The sequence below is a fragment of the Carex rostrata genome, chromosome 15 (genome assembly GCF_964058835.1).
Source record: "Carex rostrata chromosome 15, lpCarRost1.2, whole genome shotgun sequence".
Taxonomy (NCBI): domain Eukaryota; kingdom Viridiplantae; phylum Streptophyta; class Magnoliopsida; order Poales; family Cyperaceae; genus Carex; species Carex rostrata.
The window spans coordinates 6,742,771-6,765,241 of NC_135932.1; the positions used below are offsets into that span (position 1 = coordinate 6,742,771).

Genomic DNA, 22,471 nt, shown 5'->3' on the forward strand with positions numbered 1-22,471 from the left:
TTTCTCTTTATCGCAAGAGAATGGGGCTTTTACAACCCTAATAAAGGACTCCAATTGAAGGTGTTTGGAGCACTCTAGTAGCGTCTCTACATGGCAAGATAATAGAGAATTTACAACCATAATACAACACTACAATCGAGGGTGGTTGGAGCACTCTAGTAGTGTCTTCTTATAACAAACTAATAGGGCATTTACAACCCTAATGCAGCACTCCAATTGATGGTGTTTAGAGCAATCGAGTAGTGTCTCCAGATGGCAAGATAATAGGGCATTTACAACCCTAATACAACACTCCAATTGATGGTGTTTGGAGCACTCTACTAATATCTCCATCTGTCAAGATAATAGGGTGTTTCCAACCCTAATAAAACACTATAATTGAATGTGTTTGGAGCACTCTAGTAGAGTCTCCAGATGTGAAGATAATAGGGCATTTACAACCCCAACACAACACTCCAATTGAAAGTGTTTGGAGCACTCGGGTAGTGTCTCCAGATGGCGAGATAATAGGGCATTTACAACCCTAATACAACACTCCAACTGAAGGTGTCTGGAGCACTCGAGTAGTGTCTCCGGAAGGCAATATAATAGGGCATTTACAACCCGAATACAACACTCCAATTGAAGGTGTATAGAGCACTCTAGTAGTGACTCTATATGGCAAGATAAGAAGGCATTTGCAACCCTAATACAACACTCTAATTGAAGGTGTTTGGGGCAGTCTAGCAGTGTCGCCATATGACAAGATAATACCGCATTTACAACCCTAATACAACAATCTAATTTAAGGTGTTTGGAACACTCTAGTAATGTATCCAGATGGCAAGAGAAGAGGGCAGTTGCAACACTAATACAACACTCCAATTGAATGTGTCTAGAGCACTCTAGTACTGTCTCTATATGGCAAGATAATAGGGCATTTACAACTCGAATACAACATTCCAATTGAAGGTGTTTGGAGCACTCTTGTAATATCTCTATATGCCAAGATAATATGGCATTTACAACCCTATTACAACACTCCAATTGAAGGCGTTTGGAGCACTCTAGTAATGTCTCCAGATTGCAAGAGGGTATGTACAACCCTAATACAACACTCCAATTGAAGGTGTTTGGAGCTCTCTTGTAATGTTTCCAAATGGCAAGATAATAGGGTATTTACAACCCTAAAACAACACTCCGATTGAAGGTGTTTGGAGCACTCTAGTAGTGACTCTATATAGGAAGATAATAGGGCATTTACAACCCTATACAACACTCCAATTAATGGTGTTTCGAGTACTCGAGTAGAGTCTTCATATGGCAAGATAATAGGGCATTTACAACCCTAATACAGCATTCTAATTGAAGGTGTTTGGTGCACTCTAGTAATATCTTTATATGGCAAGATGATAGGGCATTTACAACTCTATTACAACACTCCAATTGAAGGCGTTTGGAGCACTCTAGTAATGTCTCTTGATGGCACGATAATAGGGCATTTACTAAACAACACTCCAATTGAAGGTGTTTAGAGCACTCGAGTCGTGTCTCTATATGGCAAGATAAAAGGGCATTTACAACCCTAATACAGCACTCCAATTGAAGATGTTTCAAGCACTCTAGTAGTGTCTCCAGATCTAGTAGTGTCTCCAGATGGCAATATAATAGGGCATTTACAACCCTAATACAACACTCCAATTGAAGTTGTTCGGAGCACTCTAGTAGTGACTCTATATAACAAGAAAATAGTGCATTTACAACCCTAATACAACACTCTAATCGAAGGTTTTTGGAGCACTCTAGTAGTGTCTCCAGGGAAGATAATATGGCATTTACATCCCTAATACAACACTCCAATTGAAGGTGTTTGGAGCACTCTAGTAATGTTCCTAGATGGCAAGATAATAGGGTATTTACAACCCAAATACAACACTCCAATTGAAGGTGTTTGGAACTCTCTTGTAATGGTTCCAGATGGCAAGATAATAGGGTATTTACAACCCTAAAACAACACTTCGATTGAAGGTCTTTGGAGCACTCTAGTAGTGACTCTATATAGGAAGATAATATGGCATTTACAACCCTATACAACACTCTAATTGATGGTGTTTGGAGCACTCGAGTAGTGTCTTCATATAGCAAGATAATAGGGCATTTAGAAACCCTAGTACAGCATTTCAATTGAAGGCGTTTGGAGCACTCTAGTAATATCTCTATATGGCAAGATAATAGGGCATTTACAACCCTATTACAACACTCCAATTGAAGGCATTTGGAGCACTCTAGTAATGTCTCCAGATGGCAAGATAATAGGGTATTTACAACCCTAATACAACACTCCAATTGAAGGTGTTTGGAGCTCTCTTGTAATGTTTCCAGATGGCAAGATAATAGGGTATTTACAACCCTAAAACAGCACTCCGATTGAAGGTCTTTGGAGCACTCTAGTAGTGACTCTATATAGAAAGATAATAGGGCATTTACAACCCTATACAACACTCCAATTGATGGTGTTTGGAGCACTCGAGTAGTGTCTTCATATGGCAAGATAATAGGGCATTTACAAACCTCATAAAACATTCCAATTGATGGTGTTTGGAGCACTCTAGTATTGTCTTCAGATGGAAAGATAATGAGGCATGTACAACCCTAATACAACACAACAATTCAAGTTGTTTGGAGCACTTGAGTAGTGGAAATATAATAGGGCATTTGCAATCCTAATACAACACTCCAATTAAAGGTGTTTGGAGCACTCGAGTAGTGTCTCGACATGACAAGATAATATGATATTTACAACCCTAATACAACACTCTAATTGAAGGTGTTTGAAGCACTCTAGTTTTGTCTCTAGATGGCAAGATAATAGGGCATTTACAATCCAAATAAAACACTCCAATTGAAGGTGTTTGGAGCACTATAGTAGTGTCTCTATATAGCAATATAATAGGGCATTTACAACTCTAATACAACTGTCCAATTGAAAGTGTTTGGAGCACTCTAGTAGTGTCTCCAGATGACAAGATAATATGGCATTTATTACTCTAATATAACACTTCAATTGAAGGTGTTTGGAGCACTCGAGTAGTGTCTTCTTATATCAAACTAATAGCGCATTTACAACCCTATTGCAGTACTCCAATTGATGGTGTTTAGAGCACTCAAGTAGATTCTCCAGATGGCAAGATAATAAGACATTTACAACCTTAATACTACACTCCAATTTATGGTGTTTGGAACACTCTAGTAATATCTCCATCTATCAAGATAATAGGGCATCTACAACCCTGATAAAACACTATAATTGAAGGTGGTTGGAGCACTCTAGTTGTGTCTCCAGATGGCAAGATAATATGGCGTTTACAACTCTAACAAAACACTTCAATTGAAGGTGTTTGGAGCACTCTAGTAATGTCTCCATATGGCAAGATAATAAGGCATTTACAATCGTAATACAACACTCCAATTGAATGTGTTTAGAGCACTCTTGAAGTGTCTCCATATGACAAGATAATAGTGCATTTCCTACCCTAATATAACTCTACAATTGATAGAGTTTGGAGCACTCTTGTTGTGTCTCTCTATCGCAAGAGAATGGGGCATTTACAACCCTAATAAAGGACTCCAATTGAAGGTGTTTGTAGCACTTTAGTAGTATCTATATATGGCATGATAATAGGGCATTTACGACCCTCGTGTAACACTCCAATTGATGGTGTTTGGAGCACTCGAGTAGTGTCTTTACATGGCAAGATAATAGATAATTTATAATCATAATACAACACTTTAATTGAAGGTGGTTGGAGCACTCTAGTAGTGTCTTCTTATAACAAACTAATAGGGCATTTACAACCCTAATGTAGCACTCTAATTGATGGTGTTTAGAGCACTCTAGTAGTGTCTCCAGATGGCAAGATAATATGGCATTTACAACCCTAATACAACACTCAAATTGAAGGTTTCTAGAGCACCATAGTATTTTCTCTTGATGGCAAGATAATAGGGCATTTACAACCCTAATACAACACTCCAATTGAAGGTGTTTAGAGCACTCGAGTTGTGTCTCTATATGGCAAGATAAAATGGCATTTACAACCCTAATACAGCACTACAATTGAAAATGTTTCAAGCACTCTAGTAGTGTCTCCAGATGGCAAGATAATAGGGCATTTACAGCCCTAATACAACACTCCAATTGAAGTTGTTTTGAGCACTCTAGTAGTGACTCTATATAACAAGAAAATAGTGCATTTAAAACCCTAATACAACACTCTAATCGAAGGTGTCTGGAGCACTCTAGTAGTGTCTCTATATGGCAAGATAATAGGGCATTTACAACCCTATTACAACACTCCAATTGAAGGCGTTTGGAGCACTCTAGTAATGTCTCCAGATGGCAAGATAATAGGGTATTTACAACCCTAATACAACACTCCAATTGAAGGTGTTTGGAGCTCTCTTGTAATGTTTCCATATGGCAAGATAATAGAGTATTTACAACCCTAAAACAACACTCCAATTAAAGGTCTTTGGAGCACTCTAGTAGTGACTCTATATAGGAAGATAATAGGGCATTTACAACCCTAATACAACACAGCAATTGAAGTTGTTTGGAGCACTTGAGTAGTGGAAAGATAATATAGGGCATTTCAAACCCTAATACAACACTCCAATTAAAGGTGTTTGGAGCACTCGAGTAGTGTCTCGACATGACAAGATAATATGATATTTACAACCCTAATATAACACTCCAATTGAAAGTGTTTGGAGCACTCTAGTTTTGTCTCCAGGTGACAAGATAATATGGTATTTACAACCCTAATACAACACTTCAATTGAAGGTGTTTGGAGGACTCTAGTTGTGTCTCCATATGAGAAGATAATAGGGCATTTACAATCCTAATAAAACACTCCAATTGAAGGTGTTGGAAGCACTCTAGTAGTGTCTCCATGTAACAAGATAATAGGGCATTTACATGTTAGTTTTGCGTTCTAAAAGTTCTTTTTTGTTGATTACTTTTACATGTTGAGTTTAATGTTTGACTTTAGAAGTGTTCAAGAAGATGCTCTTAGTCTTGAACCGTAGAATTCTAAATCATAATAAACATATAACTCTAAAATGTTCACAATCTTGATAATTAGCATGAAACACTAATATGTCGCAAAAGGATTGTCGTGTTAGTTAAAGTACATTGTAGTTCTATGAATGTTGATAAAAGATTATTATTTGATAACACGAGTGTTTGAAAGGTTCTATACATTGAACGAGACCTAACAAATAAAACATTATATGGATTGTGTTTGTGTCATTAATGTTTTCATTGTGTCTACGGATGTAAGATATGATATTGTATCTTTTTCACATGAGAAATGTATAATGTAATTACTATTAAAAGTTGTTTATTACAAGTAATAATAAAAATAGTAGTTCTTTGTATATGGCTTGTGCGGGAGAAAGATATATGTCAATAGTATCATTGCTTCTCATTTATAATGAGTGATGATATTGCTGGGCCCCTTGATAGAGTAGAATTATAAATGCATGCAGTATATTTGAAGCGCTGTCAACTTATATATTTATAATTTACTCGAGAGATCAGGAAACGAATACATTGCAAAGATGACACCTCCCTACTTTGTATATTATTCATAATATCATGAGGCAAGGAATGGACACAAGTAATGTTATTCATAACATTGCTATAGGATCATGTTTTGTAAACTGGTTACATTACATCTATGTTAATTGGGAGACTAAAATGTGTAGCTAGAACACCGCTTATAGTTTATGGTAATAAAATGGTTTATACCATTACCAATTTAACATAGATCCTAGATAAAGGTCACACCAACTGAACAAGAAACAAGAAAGTTATTTTATATTTATATGGTGTGTGAGATATTTCATATGATATGAAATAAAATACATGTGATAAAATATTGAAATAAAATGTTACATGTCGTAACAGCTTAGTGTAAATTATATTAGATATGTGAAGAATATTATTTGGTGAAATGTAATATATATTACATAGCATAATATTGTGTCACATAAATATAATAATGTACATTACATTATTATTGTAACCCAAACATTAATTAATTTAGAACTAAATGTGCAATTGAGAGGCACACCATGAGGCATGATTGGCCACACAAAGATGACATATGATTGCATGTGACAAAAGGAGGGGCAATTTGGCCTTATTCACTCCAAAGTTGCCCTAAATTTTCTCTATATAAAGAGCACTCTACATGTGACTCTCATCCATATTTCTCTCTCCTCACTTTGTGGTAGCTACACAAAAGAGCAAAAATGCTCTCCCTCCTCTCTTGCATTTATTCTAGATTTATTAATTAGGTTAGTCATTTAATTAAGATATTAATTTCGGAGGCTAACAAGGGGTTACTAACTTTATACGAGCATAGATTAGTAGATCTCTAGCAAGATCTAAAACTAATCATTGTTTAGTTCACGATGAACACTTAGAGGTGAAGGTGTGAATGTTTTCAAGAGATCTAGAGAGAACCCGACTTTCTCTAACCGTCAAATTGACATTTGACGAAAGGTATGAGGTCTAAATCTTAATCTTGAATTTTAAATGTATTTGCATAAATGTAGATTAATGTAGTTATTCTTATATGCAAAATTCTTGTAAATACTTGAGTAGAGTTAGCATAAAAGAAACGATCCATTTTAGACGATTAAAAGGGATACAAAATTTTTGTTTTCACCCCTTTAAGCGTCATGAAATCCCTACATTACAACCCTAATATAACACTCCAATTGAAAGTGTTTGGAGCACTCTAGGGCAAGATAATAGGACATTTACAACCCTAATACAACACTCCAATTGAAGGTGTTTGGAGTACTCTAGTAGTGTCTCCAGATGGCAAGATAATAGGGCATTTACAACCCTAAAACAACACTCCAATTGAATGTGTTTTAAGCACTCGAGTAGTTGTATTAGAGTTGTAAATGCAATCTACATACATTACTTGAGCACTTTCATTTCCAGCGTTCATATTCAAATTTTTAAAGTTTTGTTTATAACATTGTAAAATGCTACTCACAAACATTTAAACCTCTATCTACAAGCAACTAAATTCTAAATTTGTGTAGTTTTAACTTACTACTTTTGTATTCAAGTCAAAAAAAAGAAAGATTCATTTCACTCACTATTTTTTTTCTTTGATCATTCTCGTCCATTTTTCTGATAACCTGTGATAAATTTTGCGAATCTAAAAATACAAATGTTTTTTTCTCATTTTCTTTTTCAAATGAGATCCATGATGAAATATTTTTGAGTTTTTTTTTCCAAGTCATTTTTTTTTAAGTAAATCCCATGAGCACTATTTAAATGTTTGGCACAACTACTTTTAACAATTGCATACAAAGGTTTAAATGTGTAATACTATATGATCGACATCAGAGGTTTAAACGCTTGAACATAATAATTTAAATGATGACATCAGAGATTTAAATGGTTCTAGACTGAGATTTAAAAATTTAAAAATTTAAAGTGCTCTTGGGCTTTACTTTAAAAAAATGACTTCAAAATAACTCAAATAGTATTTCTTCATGATCTTATCTAAAAGAGAAAATATAGTAGAAAACACTTTTATTTTTAGATTCGTAAAATTCATCACAAATCATCGAGAAAATAGACGAGAATAATCAAAGAAAATTAAAAAATAGTAGGTAAAAAGAATTTTTTTTTTTGCTTGAAGATAAAAGTAGTTAGGAGTTAAAACTACACAAATTTAGAATTTAGTTGCTTGCAGATAAAGATTTAAATGTTTGCAAGTAGCATTTTAAAATATTATAAATAAAACTTTAAAAGTTTGAATATGAGTGTTGAAAATGAAAATTAGACAAAATTGGAAGTCTTTTTCTGTTAAACTAGTTGGAGGGTGCGTTCAAATATGATGGCTTGAGGGACCAAAATATTTCTCTAATGTAAAATGAATATGATAGAAAAAAATTTCGAGTCTAATATATTCTTCATTAATAATCTTTTCGGTTTGGAAACTTTTTCATATATATCTTTAAAAATCTCTCGAAATTACATCTTTTTTCCTTCCAAATTTCAAAAACTTACAAATTATCAATATAATGAATTTTCTATAAACTCATTTTAAATTTGTAAAGTGATCATTTTATCATTTATAAAAAAAATAAAAAATAATATGTAGCATATTTAAAGAAATATTAGTTCAGTTTTTTAATTGGTCAGTTGTGAAAGCAAATTATTATTATTTTTTTACTTATAACACACACAAATGTATGCCTCAATAACACTGTGTATGCATCACAAGTAGATAAATGAATAATTTGTCAGCAAAATCAACCAGCCAGGTGAGAGCCGGACTTTCAAAACTATGGAGATCAATCATATACAATTTTTTTTGCAAAGAATAAAGATCAATTTTACAACATTATGACATTGTACTCTAAATTATATAAAATATCATACATAAATACAAAAAGTTTGGAAAAAAATATGGGATTCAATCAAGATTCTAAATAGCGATTATCGCGTCATCGCAAAAAGACTAAAAAAAACTATAGCGCTGAAAACAACGATAGCGCTATAGATTTTAAGGTCTGAAAATGCTTTAGCGTCTCTATAGCTAACTATTTAGAAGTCTGTTAAATTGACCCCATTCATTATTCTTATTTCTGCCCTTTGCAATCAGTTAGAAGACAAACATTTTTTTAGCAAATCATATATTTTTATTTGTTAATAACGGATGAAATGAGTATTTTATAAATTTGAAATGATTTTTGATAGAAAACTCAATAAATTTGAATAAATTTGTGATTTTTTTTTTAATTTTGAAAGGTAAATATGATGTTATGAATTTTAGACGTTTGAGGAGTATACGCGAAATTGTCATTTATGCCAATGCTGATAGCTTCTATCATGCTTCTCAAAAGAAAAAAGAAAAAAAAAAAATTTCCCCTTATGCGCGGAAACGGTGTCCTCTGTAATTGCTAAAAAATTCTCTACTAGCTGATTTCAAGCAACTTAGCAATTATCATTTTTTCTTCTTTGAATCTAAGCTCTTAACAGAAGTAATCTTTTCTTGCGGATATGTACTACAAAATAAAAAATAAAATAAATAAAAGTTAAAAGCAAGAAGAAGAAGAAAAAAAAAATCTTTCTTGAATCTCTCAAAGGAAATTAGAGCTATACCAAGATCAAGTCCCTGGAATATTTATTTCTTCCTATCTTGCGAGTTTGTAGTTTGTTTAAATTAAGAGAGAAAAATAAATATTTTATGAAATATTTGAATTAGCATCCCACCAACACAACATGAATTAAGTTAGAATGCAAAGGAACCACATGTTGTGAGAATTCACATCCTCTGAGATATCTCAAATTTTGCGTGACTTTTTGGAAAATCTCAACCGTTGCAATACGTTTTGTGTGAATCTCAAAGCTCAAATAATACTGGCCCCCTACGTCAAATAAAGATTTTGGTAAACTATACCTTATATCATAATCTATAAATTAAATGGGCCATAAGTTTAATTTCCACTCTTGGTTACTTATTTAGTAACAGTCCTTTGAACCCTCATAGGCCTTAAAGATGTTCATCTTTTTTTCCTTTGCTTTCATCTGAAACTGTCAATTGTCTGAAGCAGTGTTGTAAAAAACATCCGTTTAAGCTGATTAATCGGTCGATTAGTCGTTGGCAGTGATTAAATCGTCATGAATTTTTCCGACTAATCGACCGATTATTTCCAATTATGACAGATTATTTCCAATTAATCGCTTGACGGTACCTTGTCCATCCTATAACCGCATGCCGTTATTTACAACACTAGTCTGAAGACGTTATGTGATTCTTTGGTAGGCAAATTTGCCTAATGCATGAAAAGAAAAAAAAAATTATACTAATTACTTTTCATTGTTGGAGTTCACAGTCAAAGACTTTGCACAACAAACAAATTGTCCATTGCAGTAAATTCATTAAAAGCTTCCATTCCTCTTACAAAAAACAAACAAGGGAATGAAATTTCAAGCATATTCCCCCACACTCAAATTCTACACCATGCTTGATTAACCACACATGCCCAATTATGCAATTTATATAGAAAAGAGCCCTTTGGCCCATACCATCTCTTCTTGTTAGTACTAACACACACAAAATCAGAGAGTCTAAAAGGCCCTAATTAGACCTCAATGGGAGTGTTATATGGGCCTGAGCCCATGGGCTTTTGGACTCCTGCCATAGCCTTTAGTTTTCTCTCTTTAAGCTCTGGATCTTCTAGTAATAGAACCTTGTCTCCGTCTCTTACTCCTACCATGTGGAGATAATCTTCATTCTCTCTCTCTTTCCCTTTAAAAAGAAGCCTCTGCTCTTTTGGCTCTAGACCTGTCACCATTGATAGCACCACCTTTAACTCCCCTGCATTAAAATAAACATTATTCTAAGTAACACAAAAAAATGTACTGAGTTTGAAAATTGAAGTACCCAATTTTTTTATCAACAAAAAAAAAATTATATATGTTTATGGGGAGAAGTATGAAAATACTACTTCCTTTTCTTAGATACACAAAAAAAAAATTATATATGTTTATGGGGAGAAGTATGAAAATACTACTTCCTTTTCTTAGATATATATGTATGTTCAATTTTAATGTAGCACTATTATATGGCACTAGTTTTAAAAATTAGCTGTGGTCCTTTCGACATATATATGTCCTGAAATAATACATGTTTTAAAATTTAAATTTTATATAGAAAAGAAAAGCAGTGCAGTGAATAGTGATCTTCCTAGAAACTGCGTAGCACATTTAATATTATTCTCAAGGAATCTATTGTATTTTTTTTTGTTTTAATTAAAAACATGAACTTCTGTACCATTATAAGTCTACAATGTACTAGGTAGCCAACTAACACAAATTTCATTGGCGCTTGATTTTAATTAATAATATATATCAATATGCGGTAGTTACTGGCCTGTAGCATTACTTATTCTTGTGTAATACTTAATTTGTTTTAATGGAGAAGTTGGAACTCTCGAGTCTCTATCATCAAAACATCATGGGCCAATTGAAAATAATGTTAGAATATATATATATATATATTGAGGTCAGTTGGGAAAAAGTAATTCTAATTATGACAAATATCCAATAAATTACTTGCCTTTTCTCCTACAATTTAAAAGGATGCATGATATTGAACTAGGAGGAGGGTTCAAATGCCTCCATGTTTTTGTGCCTCCATCATGCCTCCATCTCTCTCCATCATTTTCAAAGTTCAAACAATCGATCCGAACCGCTCAACCTAACCTCCATACTAAAATATGTTTGGAGACCAAATTTTATATTTTTAGGAATTTTTTTACTATTTTTTTAGATAGGTACAAAATCAGTAAATCTGAACCATCTAAAAACAGTATTTTTGTACCTATCTAAAAAAATAGTAACAAAATTCCTAAAAATATAAAATTTGGTCTCCAAACATATTTTAGTATGGAGGTTAGGTTGAGCGGTTCGGATCGACCATTTGAACTTTGAAAATGATGAAGAAAGATGGAGGCATGATGGAGGCACAAAAACATGGAGGCATTTGAACCCTCCTCTTGAACTAGTAAGATTAAATCTCTTTTTTCTACTTTATAAAGAGTTGTAAATTTCTTTCACTTGTAAAGCTCTATGACATGCATTTGACTTCTACCACTTAGAGGAACAAAGTTTGGTTTATAGAAATTAAGAAATATTTTCATGAATTACATGAAAAGGAAAAGAAACACAATGTAAGTTTGTGCCTGTACAGAGGCGGACCAAGATTTTCAAGTTATACTGGTCAATTATATATAATTTTCATGTGATTACAGAGGTCAAAATTTACTGTAATCATAGCATTTTACTCTAATCTATATAGAAAATCATGTTTAAGCATAAAATTTTGAAAATGAATTGACCCATATTATCTCTTACTGGATTAGCCATGGTACAGTATATACTATCTTATTGAGCAAACAGGACCTTGAACTTAAAAGAAATGACACTTTTTAAACACTAAAATCTAACGCTTTTAATTAAGAAAAATACAAAAAATCTAAAAAACAATTAATGCAATAAAATTACCAAAAGTGGAGGTGGCACCGATGGAGCTATCATGCCAAGCAGAGCCAGTCGAGACTCGTACCGTGATCACTTCTCCGGCCCCTTTAGAGTTCTCTCTCTTCTGTACCAGCATCCCTCCTGGCCGTACTTCCCATTCTATCTCTCCTGTTTGTGTACCGGTACCAGTACCAGTACCATATTCTCCACAGGCACCGTTGGATCCTGCATTCTGCTTGGAGCTCCTCTTGAACAATTTCTTTGACTTCAACTTGATCATTTTCATCTCTCTTAGTCTTTACTTTAACTTTCTCAATTTTCTCTGTCTTTCAATTGGTGGTTGGAGGCTTTGAGTTCGTTTATTTATAGATGGAGAGTTGGGACACGCTTTAGAAGCGTGCACTTGTTTAAAGAGAACTTGTCACGTAGAGACTAGAGAGCATGCGGTTCTTTTGTCTCAAACAGGACAGGGATAAAGAATGTAGACTAATAGGAGGCTTTTTTGTTGATTGAATTTTTAGGTGAACTTAGTCCACATTAAATGTGTGAATTATACCTAATTAAGGTACATAGTTTGCAATTCTATACAAAACTATCTTTTATTTACATCCTCTAATTAGATGTAATAAATAAATAGGTGCCATGATTATTAATAAACTAATTTATTTAAATGGTAATTGAGAAATTAGTCTTGTAATCATGATACGCTAACTATAAGTTTATTCCAACTTGTATATTTTTAGAAGGATTGCAATAATGTTATATTTCTCACTGTCATATATCTGGATAGAGTTTAGTTTGTATAAATTTTTTAATTAGCAATTTTGTTTCAAATAAATACACAAGTAATTTATACAAGTGTGCTATCACAATACAATGATGCTATAACTAAGTAAGAGAGAAATAACAACATTAAGATAAAAAAAAAAATTAAATGCATATATACAGAACTTTGTTTTTGGATTTAGCTCATTAATTATATCTTAACACAATGCCAAGAAAAGCCAAGAAATTAAATAAGAAAGAAACCCAGCATTAAATTCATAGAGAGTAGCTAGCAGAGTGGTAGTCTAAGTGCAATTAACAATTTTCTAGTTCAACTTCCTAAAAAGAATAGAGGTGGTTTAAGGCTTTGGGGAGCTTTGTTTGCTAAAGAGGGGAAAGACATTGGACTAGAGTGGAAATTAATTAATACTTGGTGCCGGTGGAGTTTTTTGTGGCTTCTTTAAGGGAACCCTGAGGTTGCACATGGTGGGGTCGGTTGTGTGGATTTAGTGAGAGAATAAACATGAGGTGCAGCCTTGCAGGGAGGATATCGGATCGGGTCGGGTTGGACAATGTATCGGATTTTAATTCTATACCCAGTTCTATTTATTGAGGATTCAGATTATGGATTTGTGCATAAGCATAACATTTTTTTTTTCATTAGAAAATGTCCAATTTTAAACTTAGTTAACCAATTTAGTAAATTAGGGATAAATATGTAAAGTTACATCTTGTTTGGATGACGAGTAGAGGAAGAAAAGGGACGTGAAGAATAAAAGAGAATAGAATGGAACATAAATGAATATTAACATATTTAACCTCTTTGTATTTGGATGATTTTTCTTTTTGTCTTATTTTTTGTTTGGTTGATTAAAATTTAGAAGGTTAATGAAAAATTAGGTGGCTGTTGTAGAATTGTGACAAAAAATTTGTATGAGAATTATATAGGTAAGATATAGAGTTGAGCATTTGTGTTATTTTTTCTAAAAATATTTGCAACAAAATTTATTTTCATCCGTTACACCTCAAATTGAAAGAGAAATCGATTCTATTGATTACAATGACACAAGGTTAAACCTTTCATCTCTTGTACCCTTCACCTCCGACATAATTTTGTCAACCAAACACGATTCAATGAATTATTTTCTTTCTTTTCCCTCCCTTCCTCTACTATCCATCCAAACAAGGTGTTAATGGTTATTAAACAAATTGGGTAACCTGACCAGTGTATGTCATTTAGTTACAAAATAGAAGTTTTATATCCCTAATTTGATTGTAGAGTTGAACCCCGATAATTTAAATCCATTACAGGATCCGACCCAATAAGGTGTTTGTATTCGGATGAGACCTTTGAAAACAGGTGATGACGAGGCAACATGATGGCTTTGGAGGTCGGTTAGAGCCAATCATGTGTGATTTATTATAATCACGGTTGGTACGTAGTTGTTCATGGAATTGGCGACTTCCATTTTTTATAATGGTTGGTTTTCTGGTCCTAATAAGGGAAAGGAGAGGTGGGGACTTGGGGCCTTGGGTTTGAGTAGCAACAAAGGGATTTTAGGCTCTAAACATGGACTTGGTTTGCTGATGATGCATATCACTTTGCGTTAATTGTGATTTAGCACTTGTATTATTACTTTATTAGGTTGGCTTTGATAGTGTTTTTTATTCTGATAAAGATAGGTGGAGTTTCTCAGTTTAAATATATATAATTATGAATTTTTTAGCTCTAGTTTTGAAATATATATATAATTTTTCATACGGAGAATATTATTTTAGTTACTAAATCAAAGAGTAATTTTCAATAGGTGATTTAGTATTAAACAATTACAACTAAGAAGTTATCATTATTTATGACTGTGAAAAATATATAATGATCTATATCAGATACAATAGATAATAAGATATGTGCTATAGGATTATGAGTAGAACTAGGGTGTTCCTAAGTTTATCAAGTCTCTGTGTGAATTTAATTTTAAAATCTATCAGATTGACTTTAAATGATGAATCTGAACTGTTAGAATCCATCTACCTTACAAGTGATAAGTCTACATACCAAAAAATTTAACTTTTGAATTAATTTTGTATAGAGTCAAGTTGTCAAAAGATGTTAAAAATATAAATGCATTAAAATTAATTTATAAACCTTCAAATTTTGACCGCCTGCCTTTATGTTAAAGTAATTCGCAAGTTTTAAAAAAATACATGTAGATGCATCACTCGTAAGGTAGACGGGTTTCAACGGTTCGGATGAGAAATTTCAAGTCAATTCAACGGGTTTTAGAGTTGAGCTCAGAAAGAGACTTGATGAACTTAGGAACATCCTAGTTCTACTCTAGGATTATATTGGATCTCATATCTAAAATTGCACAATTAATTTATATATGAATTATTAACCAATGCTATCAAACAGAACTAGACATTCACTTTGTTAATTTTTGGATTTAATGATTTATTAATCGGATCGGCTTGACTGCTAATTCAGCCTCGCAAGGCATTTAGCTCATATGCATGATATCTGATTTGATTTGGTTTAATATGATTTATATTTAAGTTATGAACAGACAAGGTACTAAACGAAATTAAATCGAGTATGTATTTGATTTATACATGGTCAAGTCAATATTTGAGATTGACATTAGATTATGTGCTCAATGGAGTCAATTCAAGATCTAAGACACGATATTAACCAATCATTGTTTAATGAGTTAAATTAAAGTCGAGATTAATTGACATGTATATATGGTTGAAAGAGTTATGTGCATTCAACCAGAAGTTTTCAGCTTGCTATAATCGTTTGGCATATGATTTGGTATATGGTTTAGAATTTTCATCACGGAAAATATTGAATTGGGTTTAAATAGCTAATCAGATTTAAACTCATTAACTAATTGGGTACTCGATAAAAAAAATAATGCTTTGACTTATATTTTTCAATATTCTAACTTGTAATTTTTGATGTTTTAACTTATAATTCTAATTACCAATCATAATTCAAGAAATTTATTTTGATTTTAATACTAAATTTAACTCGAATTACAAAACAAACATTTAGAGGAGGACAAAAAAAAATTCAGAGAGAGCAAAATCGATCAGTACTAATAAATCATCACTAAAACGCAAAATCCAGAGAGAAACGGTTGTCCCCCGTTACATGTTGAGTCCGTCCCTATGGTTTGGTATGGGATTTTGGTATATGATTTTTGGTTGAGTTTGTATTACTCGGTCTTGAATCTTGATCATGTATCCAATTTATCATGACTTGAGGTCCATTAATTTAACTTTTAGATATATGAAGTCTGTTAGGCCTCCGAAGGGTTTTCATACGAAGCGTTATTCGGATTCATGTCAAACTTGTATTGTTGAGTAGAACTATGGTGTTTTTAAGTTTATCAAGTTTTTTGGTGAACTCAAATCTAACATTTATTGAATCGGTCTCAAACGATGAATCTGGATCGTTGAAATCCGCCTACCTTACAAGTGATGTGTCTGTATGTAAAAATTTTAAAATTTTAAATTAATTTTGCACAGAGTGAAGTGGTTAAAAAATATTCAAAAAATGAATGCATTAAAATTAATTTATTAACTTTCTAATTTTGACTGCTTGACTTTATACTAAATTAATTTGAATGTTTAAAATTTTCACACGCAGACGCATTACTCGTAAAGTATGCGGGTTTCAACGGTTCAAAATCGTTATTTAAAACTGATTTAATAGATTTTAGACTTGAATTCATCGAGAGACTTGAAAAACTTAAGAACACCCTAGTTCTACTCTATATTGTTCAACTTTAGTTTATTTGGTCTCAACACGTCGAACTTGTGTCATGTAATTTAGGATTATAGTAGTTTAATTCGCGAATGAAACATGTTTGATTTCGGTATGAAATGTACTCATTCGTACATATCATTTGTTACGATTTGGTAAAAATAGATCAATTTATATAGAGCAACTATTTGTTTATGTAAAAGATTTATTTGTTGTTTAGACCCACTTTTTTTTAATAGCGGATTTCATTGTCTACTGTTTTTTAAAAGAAAAAGAGAAAAGGAGAATCCTCTATTTCTTAAGTGGGTGTTCGGCAGCAAGGTTTTAGCTTCCTTAGCTGCTTAAGTTGGTCGAACAATTGTGTCTTAGATAGGTTTGGAGCACATTTCTTAAGATTCTTTAAAGCAAATTCTTAAGTTGATAAAAAATCAAGCTTAAGGCACAGTGTCTCCTTACAGCTCCTCCTTAGCATCTTTATACACTCTAAGTTTCATTGCTCTAAGCCAAAATCAGCTGAACAACTCCTCCTTAGCGCAGCTTAAACTCTTAAGCTGAAAGTAGGGGTGCAAAAGGATTAGATACAGATCGGATAGTGATAAAACCATATCCGTATCCATTTTTATTTTTCGGATATGAATATTGATACGGATCGGATAGTGATAAAACCATATCTGTATCCATTTTTATTTTTCGGATATGAATATTGATACGGATCGAATATTAGACGGATACATATTGGATATCGGATATCGGATATCCGTAGATATATACATAAATATTTTCGTAATATATATTAAACTATATGGGTATATATCTACTATTCAAATACAAATAATTAAAATTCAAAATCATACTTGTATTCATATTCGCATAGGTATTCAGATATCAGATATCCATATCAAATTTTCAGATACAGATTCAAATACAGTCGAATATTATTTGATCCGTTTGCACCCCTACCTGCAAGGCTCTAAGCCTCATTGTCGAACACCCTCTAAAATCTTAGCATGAATGGATCATTTATTTTTGGATATGATTGCCCCTTCATTCTCTGGCGGATGCAGCGATATCCAGAAGAACAATGGGCAGAGACAATGAGACTCATACATAGGGTGTCAAACCCAAATAACTGGCAAACAACTGCCCAAACCAGCTTCTTTCTTAAGGACTTGGAACTACTTCTACCATTTTACGCATGCTCAGTGAAAATAGATGAGGGGGATGTGAAGTGGAGATGGAATGCAAATGGCCTCTTTTCATGCTCATCGGCTTACAGAATGATGCACGATACAGGAATGATATCAGAACACCATCGGATGCTGTGGAAACTAAAAATACCAATAAAGGTAAAGATCTTTATTTGGCTTCTTATGGATAACAAACTACTCACACAGGAGATACTCCACGTGAGAGGATGCCCGGTAGACACAGGTTGCAAATTCTGTAGCAGCAGTGAGTTGGAAACACGAGACCATATTCTATGGGAATGCAGCTATCCAAGGGAATTTTGGCATAATATCAACATCCGAATGAATTTGCAAGGATACCAAGCGGAGAACATCTGCGCTGCCTGGTTGAAAGGTCGCATGGGGCGAACCAAGCAAGCAAGGGTGCTATGGGACACAACTTGGGCGGCAGGTGTGTGGGCACTATGGAAAGAAAGGAACAGACGAACCTTCTCTGGAATTACGAAACCGGCCTCTCTTTTGATGAAGGACGCATTTGTGGATATCCATAACTGGAATCTCCATGCATAGGATGAGCATATAGAAGGACATGTGATAGGAGAGGGATAACACATAGGGGGTGAAATGTAATTAGTTTAATATAATAGGACCATGTAAATTATAATATCTTTTTTATCAATACAAACGTTAGCCAGTTTATGCCGCTAACCTTCAAAAAAAAAAGATTGCCCCTTCATTTGTTCGGACTTCGGATGTGAGTTTGAACTTGAGAGTATGAGTGGCCATTTGTTTGGGCCTTAGGATTGACAATACTTTAGACTGAATACATTATTAGAGCCCAGAAACCTAATACTTTCTACTTATGTTTTTTAATGATTAAGTATCATTGAACAAGCTACCTTTTTAACTTAAAAATTATAGTAGAGGTGTGTTTATGTCCGTATTAGCACTAAGTAAGATTTTCTTCAGTATATCTAATCTAACATCATATCAATCGTTGACATTATGCAGAAATAAGTTTTTGATGACGTAAACAAATTGATTTGGTATGTTCTTTCCTTTGATCAGTTTGCAAATAGTATCTAAAATGAAGGCTAAAGATAACGGGATCACAAGATATATTGTATTTTGAAAAAAATCACGCCTATTAACAAAATGGAATACTGCGACAAAAAAAAAGAAGGAAAAGGAAAAAAGATTACAGATGTTGTAATGTCGGATGTTTTCAAGTGTTTCTTTTCTTTCAGCAATGAAATGCATTTTTTTTATAAACCATAATTAAAAAAAAATTATGAAACCAACATAATTTTTTTTTTACAAAAACTATAAGAACTGAAATGCTATTTTGGTCCTAACTTTTTTTTCGAGACTGAAATGACAATTCAGTCCGAGGTATATTCAAAAGTTTTACAACATTTTGTTCGAAATCTGTGAAAATGGTTCGGAGTAAAATGATAATTCGGTCCCAAAAAAAAAATACTTCGGACCGAAATGACATCTTGGTCCTCATGATTTTTGTAAAAACCAAAGTAATTAAATTGGTTTGATAAAATATATATTTTTATTTATGGTTTCTAAAAAAAAAATAATGAAATGGGTCATTTAGGCCTTTCTTTCAAAAAAAAATATGTCAGCTTAAAAAGCCCAGGCTCGGAAATGGGAAATTAGCGAACCGAGATCAATTGGGCTGGCTGGTACAGCCCAAAATCTTACAAAAACTGAGATTCGATGTGGCGTCTTCTCTAACTAAAGCATATAGCCATGTAGGCATAAGTAATATGATTCGCGTTTTTTTAGAGATTACTATAGAAAATAAAACGGTTGACTAAATTTTTACCGATTTATTCGCAAATAAATTGCAAATAATACATTTTTTACGAATTATTAGCACTTAATTCAAAAAATTCTCCGCTCTGTATAATTTTGTTGCTCCCGTGAAATTCGCATGACAAAACTCTACCACGGGAATGAAACTGAGGCACAGTTTTTAAATTTTGAAAGGATAAGTGGACCCCACCACGTGACAACCACCTTAAATCAAATTTTTAATTCATACATAAGAAAAGAAAATAATATTATATGTATATTCTAAATTTTTGGACGCTTCTCAAACTTTTTTTTTTCCTCCAAATTTTATTTTAAAAGTTGAAAATAAAAAAAATTAAAATAAGTACATATACATATTTTTTTTTCACAAGAATTACTTGAATTATATCCGAATTATTTCCGAATCACGAAACTTTTACTCCACCGAACCGAACCCGAATTACTAATTTGTCACTATAGGCAATTAGGCATAACCGCATAAGTATCAGTAACCTGTTACACAGAGTCACATTGGGAATCCATCACAGATAACTGATCTGCCAATTTGTGTTCCCTCCTAGTCCTGCAGATTCCCTTTCTTCTCCACCACCACAAATTAGAAAAGAAAATCACTGTTTTGCTTCTTTCTATCTTCCAAGAAATGGCCATGGCTTCCGCTCAATTCTCTTGCCGCAAGGTGCCACACTCTCTTCCCTTTATCGCATATACTAACTCATGTTTCGTCTTTGTTTCATTCAATGCTAATTTTAATTGATCCTTTGTTTTTCACCACAGCCACGTTTTAACTACCGGATAGAATGCAGAAAGAAAGAAAGGAACAGAGATCGAGATATTCACCCTTTTATCGTTGTTGATGTTACGCCACCAACAAAGAACCTTGGCATCCGTAGCTTCCCAAATGTATGTCTTTCTTTTCTTTTCCTTTTTTTCGCCTTGCAATTCTAAATTTCTTCGGAAAAAGATCCCATGTTGTTCAATTACCTTTGTGCTCCCAAGAGGGAAGAAATTGATTTCTGCTACCAGACTGATCAGGCCTGGTTTAGATATACCAGTATGTACCAGTCAGATCAGACATGCGCTGCACTCATTTCAGTAAATGATTTAGTTGCCTGTTTCTTTGTTTAATTTGCTACTAATATCGTGCCCGTGCGTTGCTACTAGTATTGTGGATCTATTTTTCTTAGGAAAAAAATCCCATGTTGTTCTTTGTGCCCCCGAGAGGGAAGAAATTGAATTATGCTACCAGACTGATCAGGCCTGGTTAAGATATACCAGTATGTACCAGTCAGATCAGACATGCACTGCACTCATTTCAGTAAATGATTTAGTCGCCTGTTTCTTTGTTTAATTTTCTATAAATTAGGAATTTAAGATCATACTGTCTATTACCATTTAGTTATTAATTTATTTCAAAAAAATTCAGTATAACCGGGCTGTAAGTTTCAATGGGTTTTGTGTAAAAGTTTGAATGAATGCAGGTATCCCAAAATGGGATACCTCTTTCATAAATAAAAAAATAATGATAAATAAGATTTTGAAGGTTTTGAATATAAATTTAATTGAATTGCACAAATTGTGATTGGCATCATACAGTTTGCTATACAAATTCTCTAGTCTTAAAATTGTGTTGTAGACAATTTTGAACTGTTTTGGTGCATACCTTGACATTTCTAAACAAAACAACAGACACAATCTGTGTTTTGGTATCATTGAACAAGTTACCTTTTTAAATTAAAAATTCTAGTAGAGGAGTATTTATGTCCGTATTAGCACCAAGTAAGATTTTCTTCCTTTCTTAAATAAGAAAATATGATAAAAAAACCGAAATACTACAAAAGACCAAATTAGGAAATCAAATTAAATTAGGCTCACCGATTTATAATTTATAATTTAAATGCGGAAATTAAATGCAAATTGGTATCTGATAAAGAGATCCAAAAAACATGTGCAAACAGTGTGAGGACCAAAAATGAATTTGACACTTCAGGGTCGAAAACACAAACCATTGTTGTTTTCAAGTTTAGTAATATATATAATTTTTTTTAAAAGCAGAATATTCATTGTGGAGAAAGCATCACGATAGAAGGCCAGACTTACACAGTTAAAGGGGTAACCCATCGGTACCAGCTTCGCAAGGGGAAGTACGAGCCAAGTGAGAAAAGGCTTGATGTACTGTCTACAGGCAGATACATCTTAAATCTATATTTAGAAAATCTTTTTGAGAAATCATAATGTTCTTTTAACCAATGTGAAGTAACTACTGTATGTAAATTTGGAGATTAAAGCAGATGCAATTGGTGCTCATCATTCTTCTGTAAGTTCTTGTTGCTGTAATGGATGTGCCAGTTAAGTTTTTTTGTTGCATTTGATTTTAAATTTAAGCTCTGGCCATCCATTGTGCCTGCCTTTCTCATTGCCCCTTTTTGTGATCTGCTCCTGCTTTGATGCCTACTGAAGCTACAAATATCAGGCATTGCAGATGCTCTTTTTATTTAAACATTTGGGATAATGAGGAAGAGAACTAAATAGTAGCCTATCGATCCGAAGAATCATTCAACTGTGGAGGAACCAGAAATTTACTGTAGCGGGGTCTATTTGACAGGAAATAAATCTGCTGCGATTCCAAAGGATCGCAGGATCCCTACAATTCTAATTCCAACCATTCATATGTTTTGAGATTCGAATACAAAAACTAACTTCTTTCGAGATTCGTGCATTCCATTAAATGAATCGTTGAGATTGGAATCGCAGAACCTGCAATCCTTTGGAATCGCAGTAGATTTGCTTCCTATTTGACAAGATATGTTATAGAGTGACTCATATTTGTTGCTTTAATTTAACAAATGTTTCCCTAATAG

General features: G+C 33.3%; 2 protein-coding genes across 2 annotated transcripts; one reads left to right on the top strand and one right to left on the bottom strand.

Annotated features, from left to right (window-relative positions):
* Positions 1–9,929: 9,929 nt before the first annotated feature.
* On the bottom strand, positions 9,930–12,510 carry LOC144566364 (BAG family molecular chaperone regulator 1-like). Its single transcript, XM_078316382.1, has 2 exons — positions 12,090–12,510; positions 9,930–10,401 (listed from the first exon to the last, which is right to left on the bottom strand). The coding sequence occupies exons 1-2, from the start codon at positions 12,349–12,351 to the stop codon at positions 10,166–10,168; spliced, it is 498 nt and encodes a 165-aa protein (XP_078172508.1). The 5' UTR covers positions 12,352–12,510; the 3' UTR covers positions 9,930–10,165.
* Positions 12,511–20,153: 7,643 nt separating this feature from the next.
* On the top strand, positions 20,154–21,999 carry LOC144566890 (uncharacterized). The gene is made up of 3 exons (XM_078316930.1): positions 20,154–20,289; positions 20,388–20,513; positions 21,666–21,999. The coding sequence occupies exons 1-3, from the start codon at positions 20,254–20,256 to the stop codon at positions 21,843–21,845; spliced, it is 342 nt and encodes a 113-aa protein (XP_078173056.1). The 5' UTR covers positions 20,154–20,253; the 3' UTR covers positions 21,846–21,999.
* The last annotated feature ends 472 nt before the right edge of the window (positions 22,000–22,471 follow it).

Bases quoted from the DNA above. Each gene is read 5' to 3' on its own strand.
- LOC144566364 (XM_078316382.1), bottom strand. From the start codon at position 12,351: ATGAAAATGATCAAGTTGAAGTCAAAGAAATTGTTCAAGAGGAGCTCC. The intron at 10,402-12,089 runs GTAATTTTATTG...ATTTTAATGCAG, and splicing joins CGGTGCCACCTCCACTTTTG to GGGAGTTAAAGGTGGTGCTA.
- LOC144566890 (XM_078316930.1), top strand. From the start codon at position 20,254: ATGGCCATGGCTTCCGCTCAATTCTCTTGCCGCAAG. The intron at 20,290-20,387 runs GTGCCACACTCT...TTTTCACCACAG, and splicing joins CTCAATTCTCTTGCCGCAAG to CCACGTTTTAACTACCGGAT. The intron at 20,514-21,665 runs GTATGTCTTTCT...TTTTAAAAGCAG, and splicing joins GCATCCGTAGCTTCCCAAAT to AATATTCATTGTGGAGAAAG.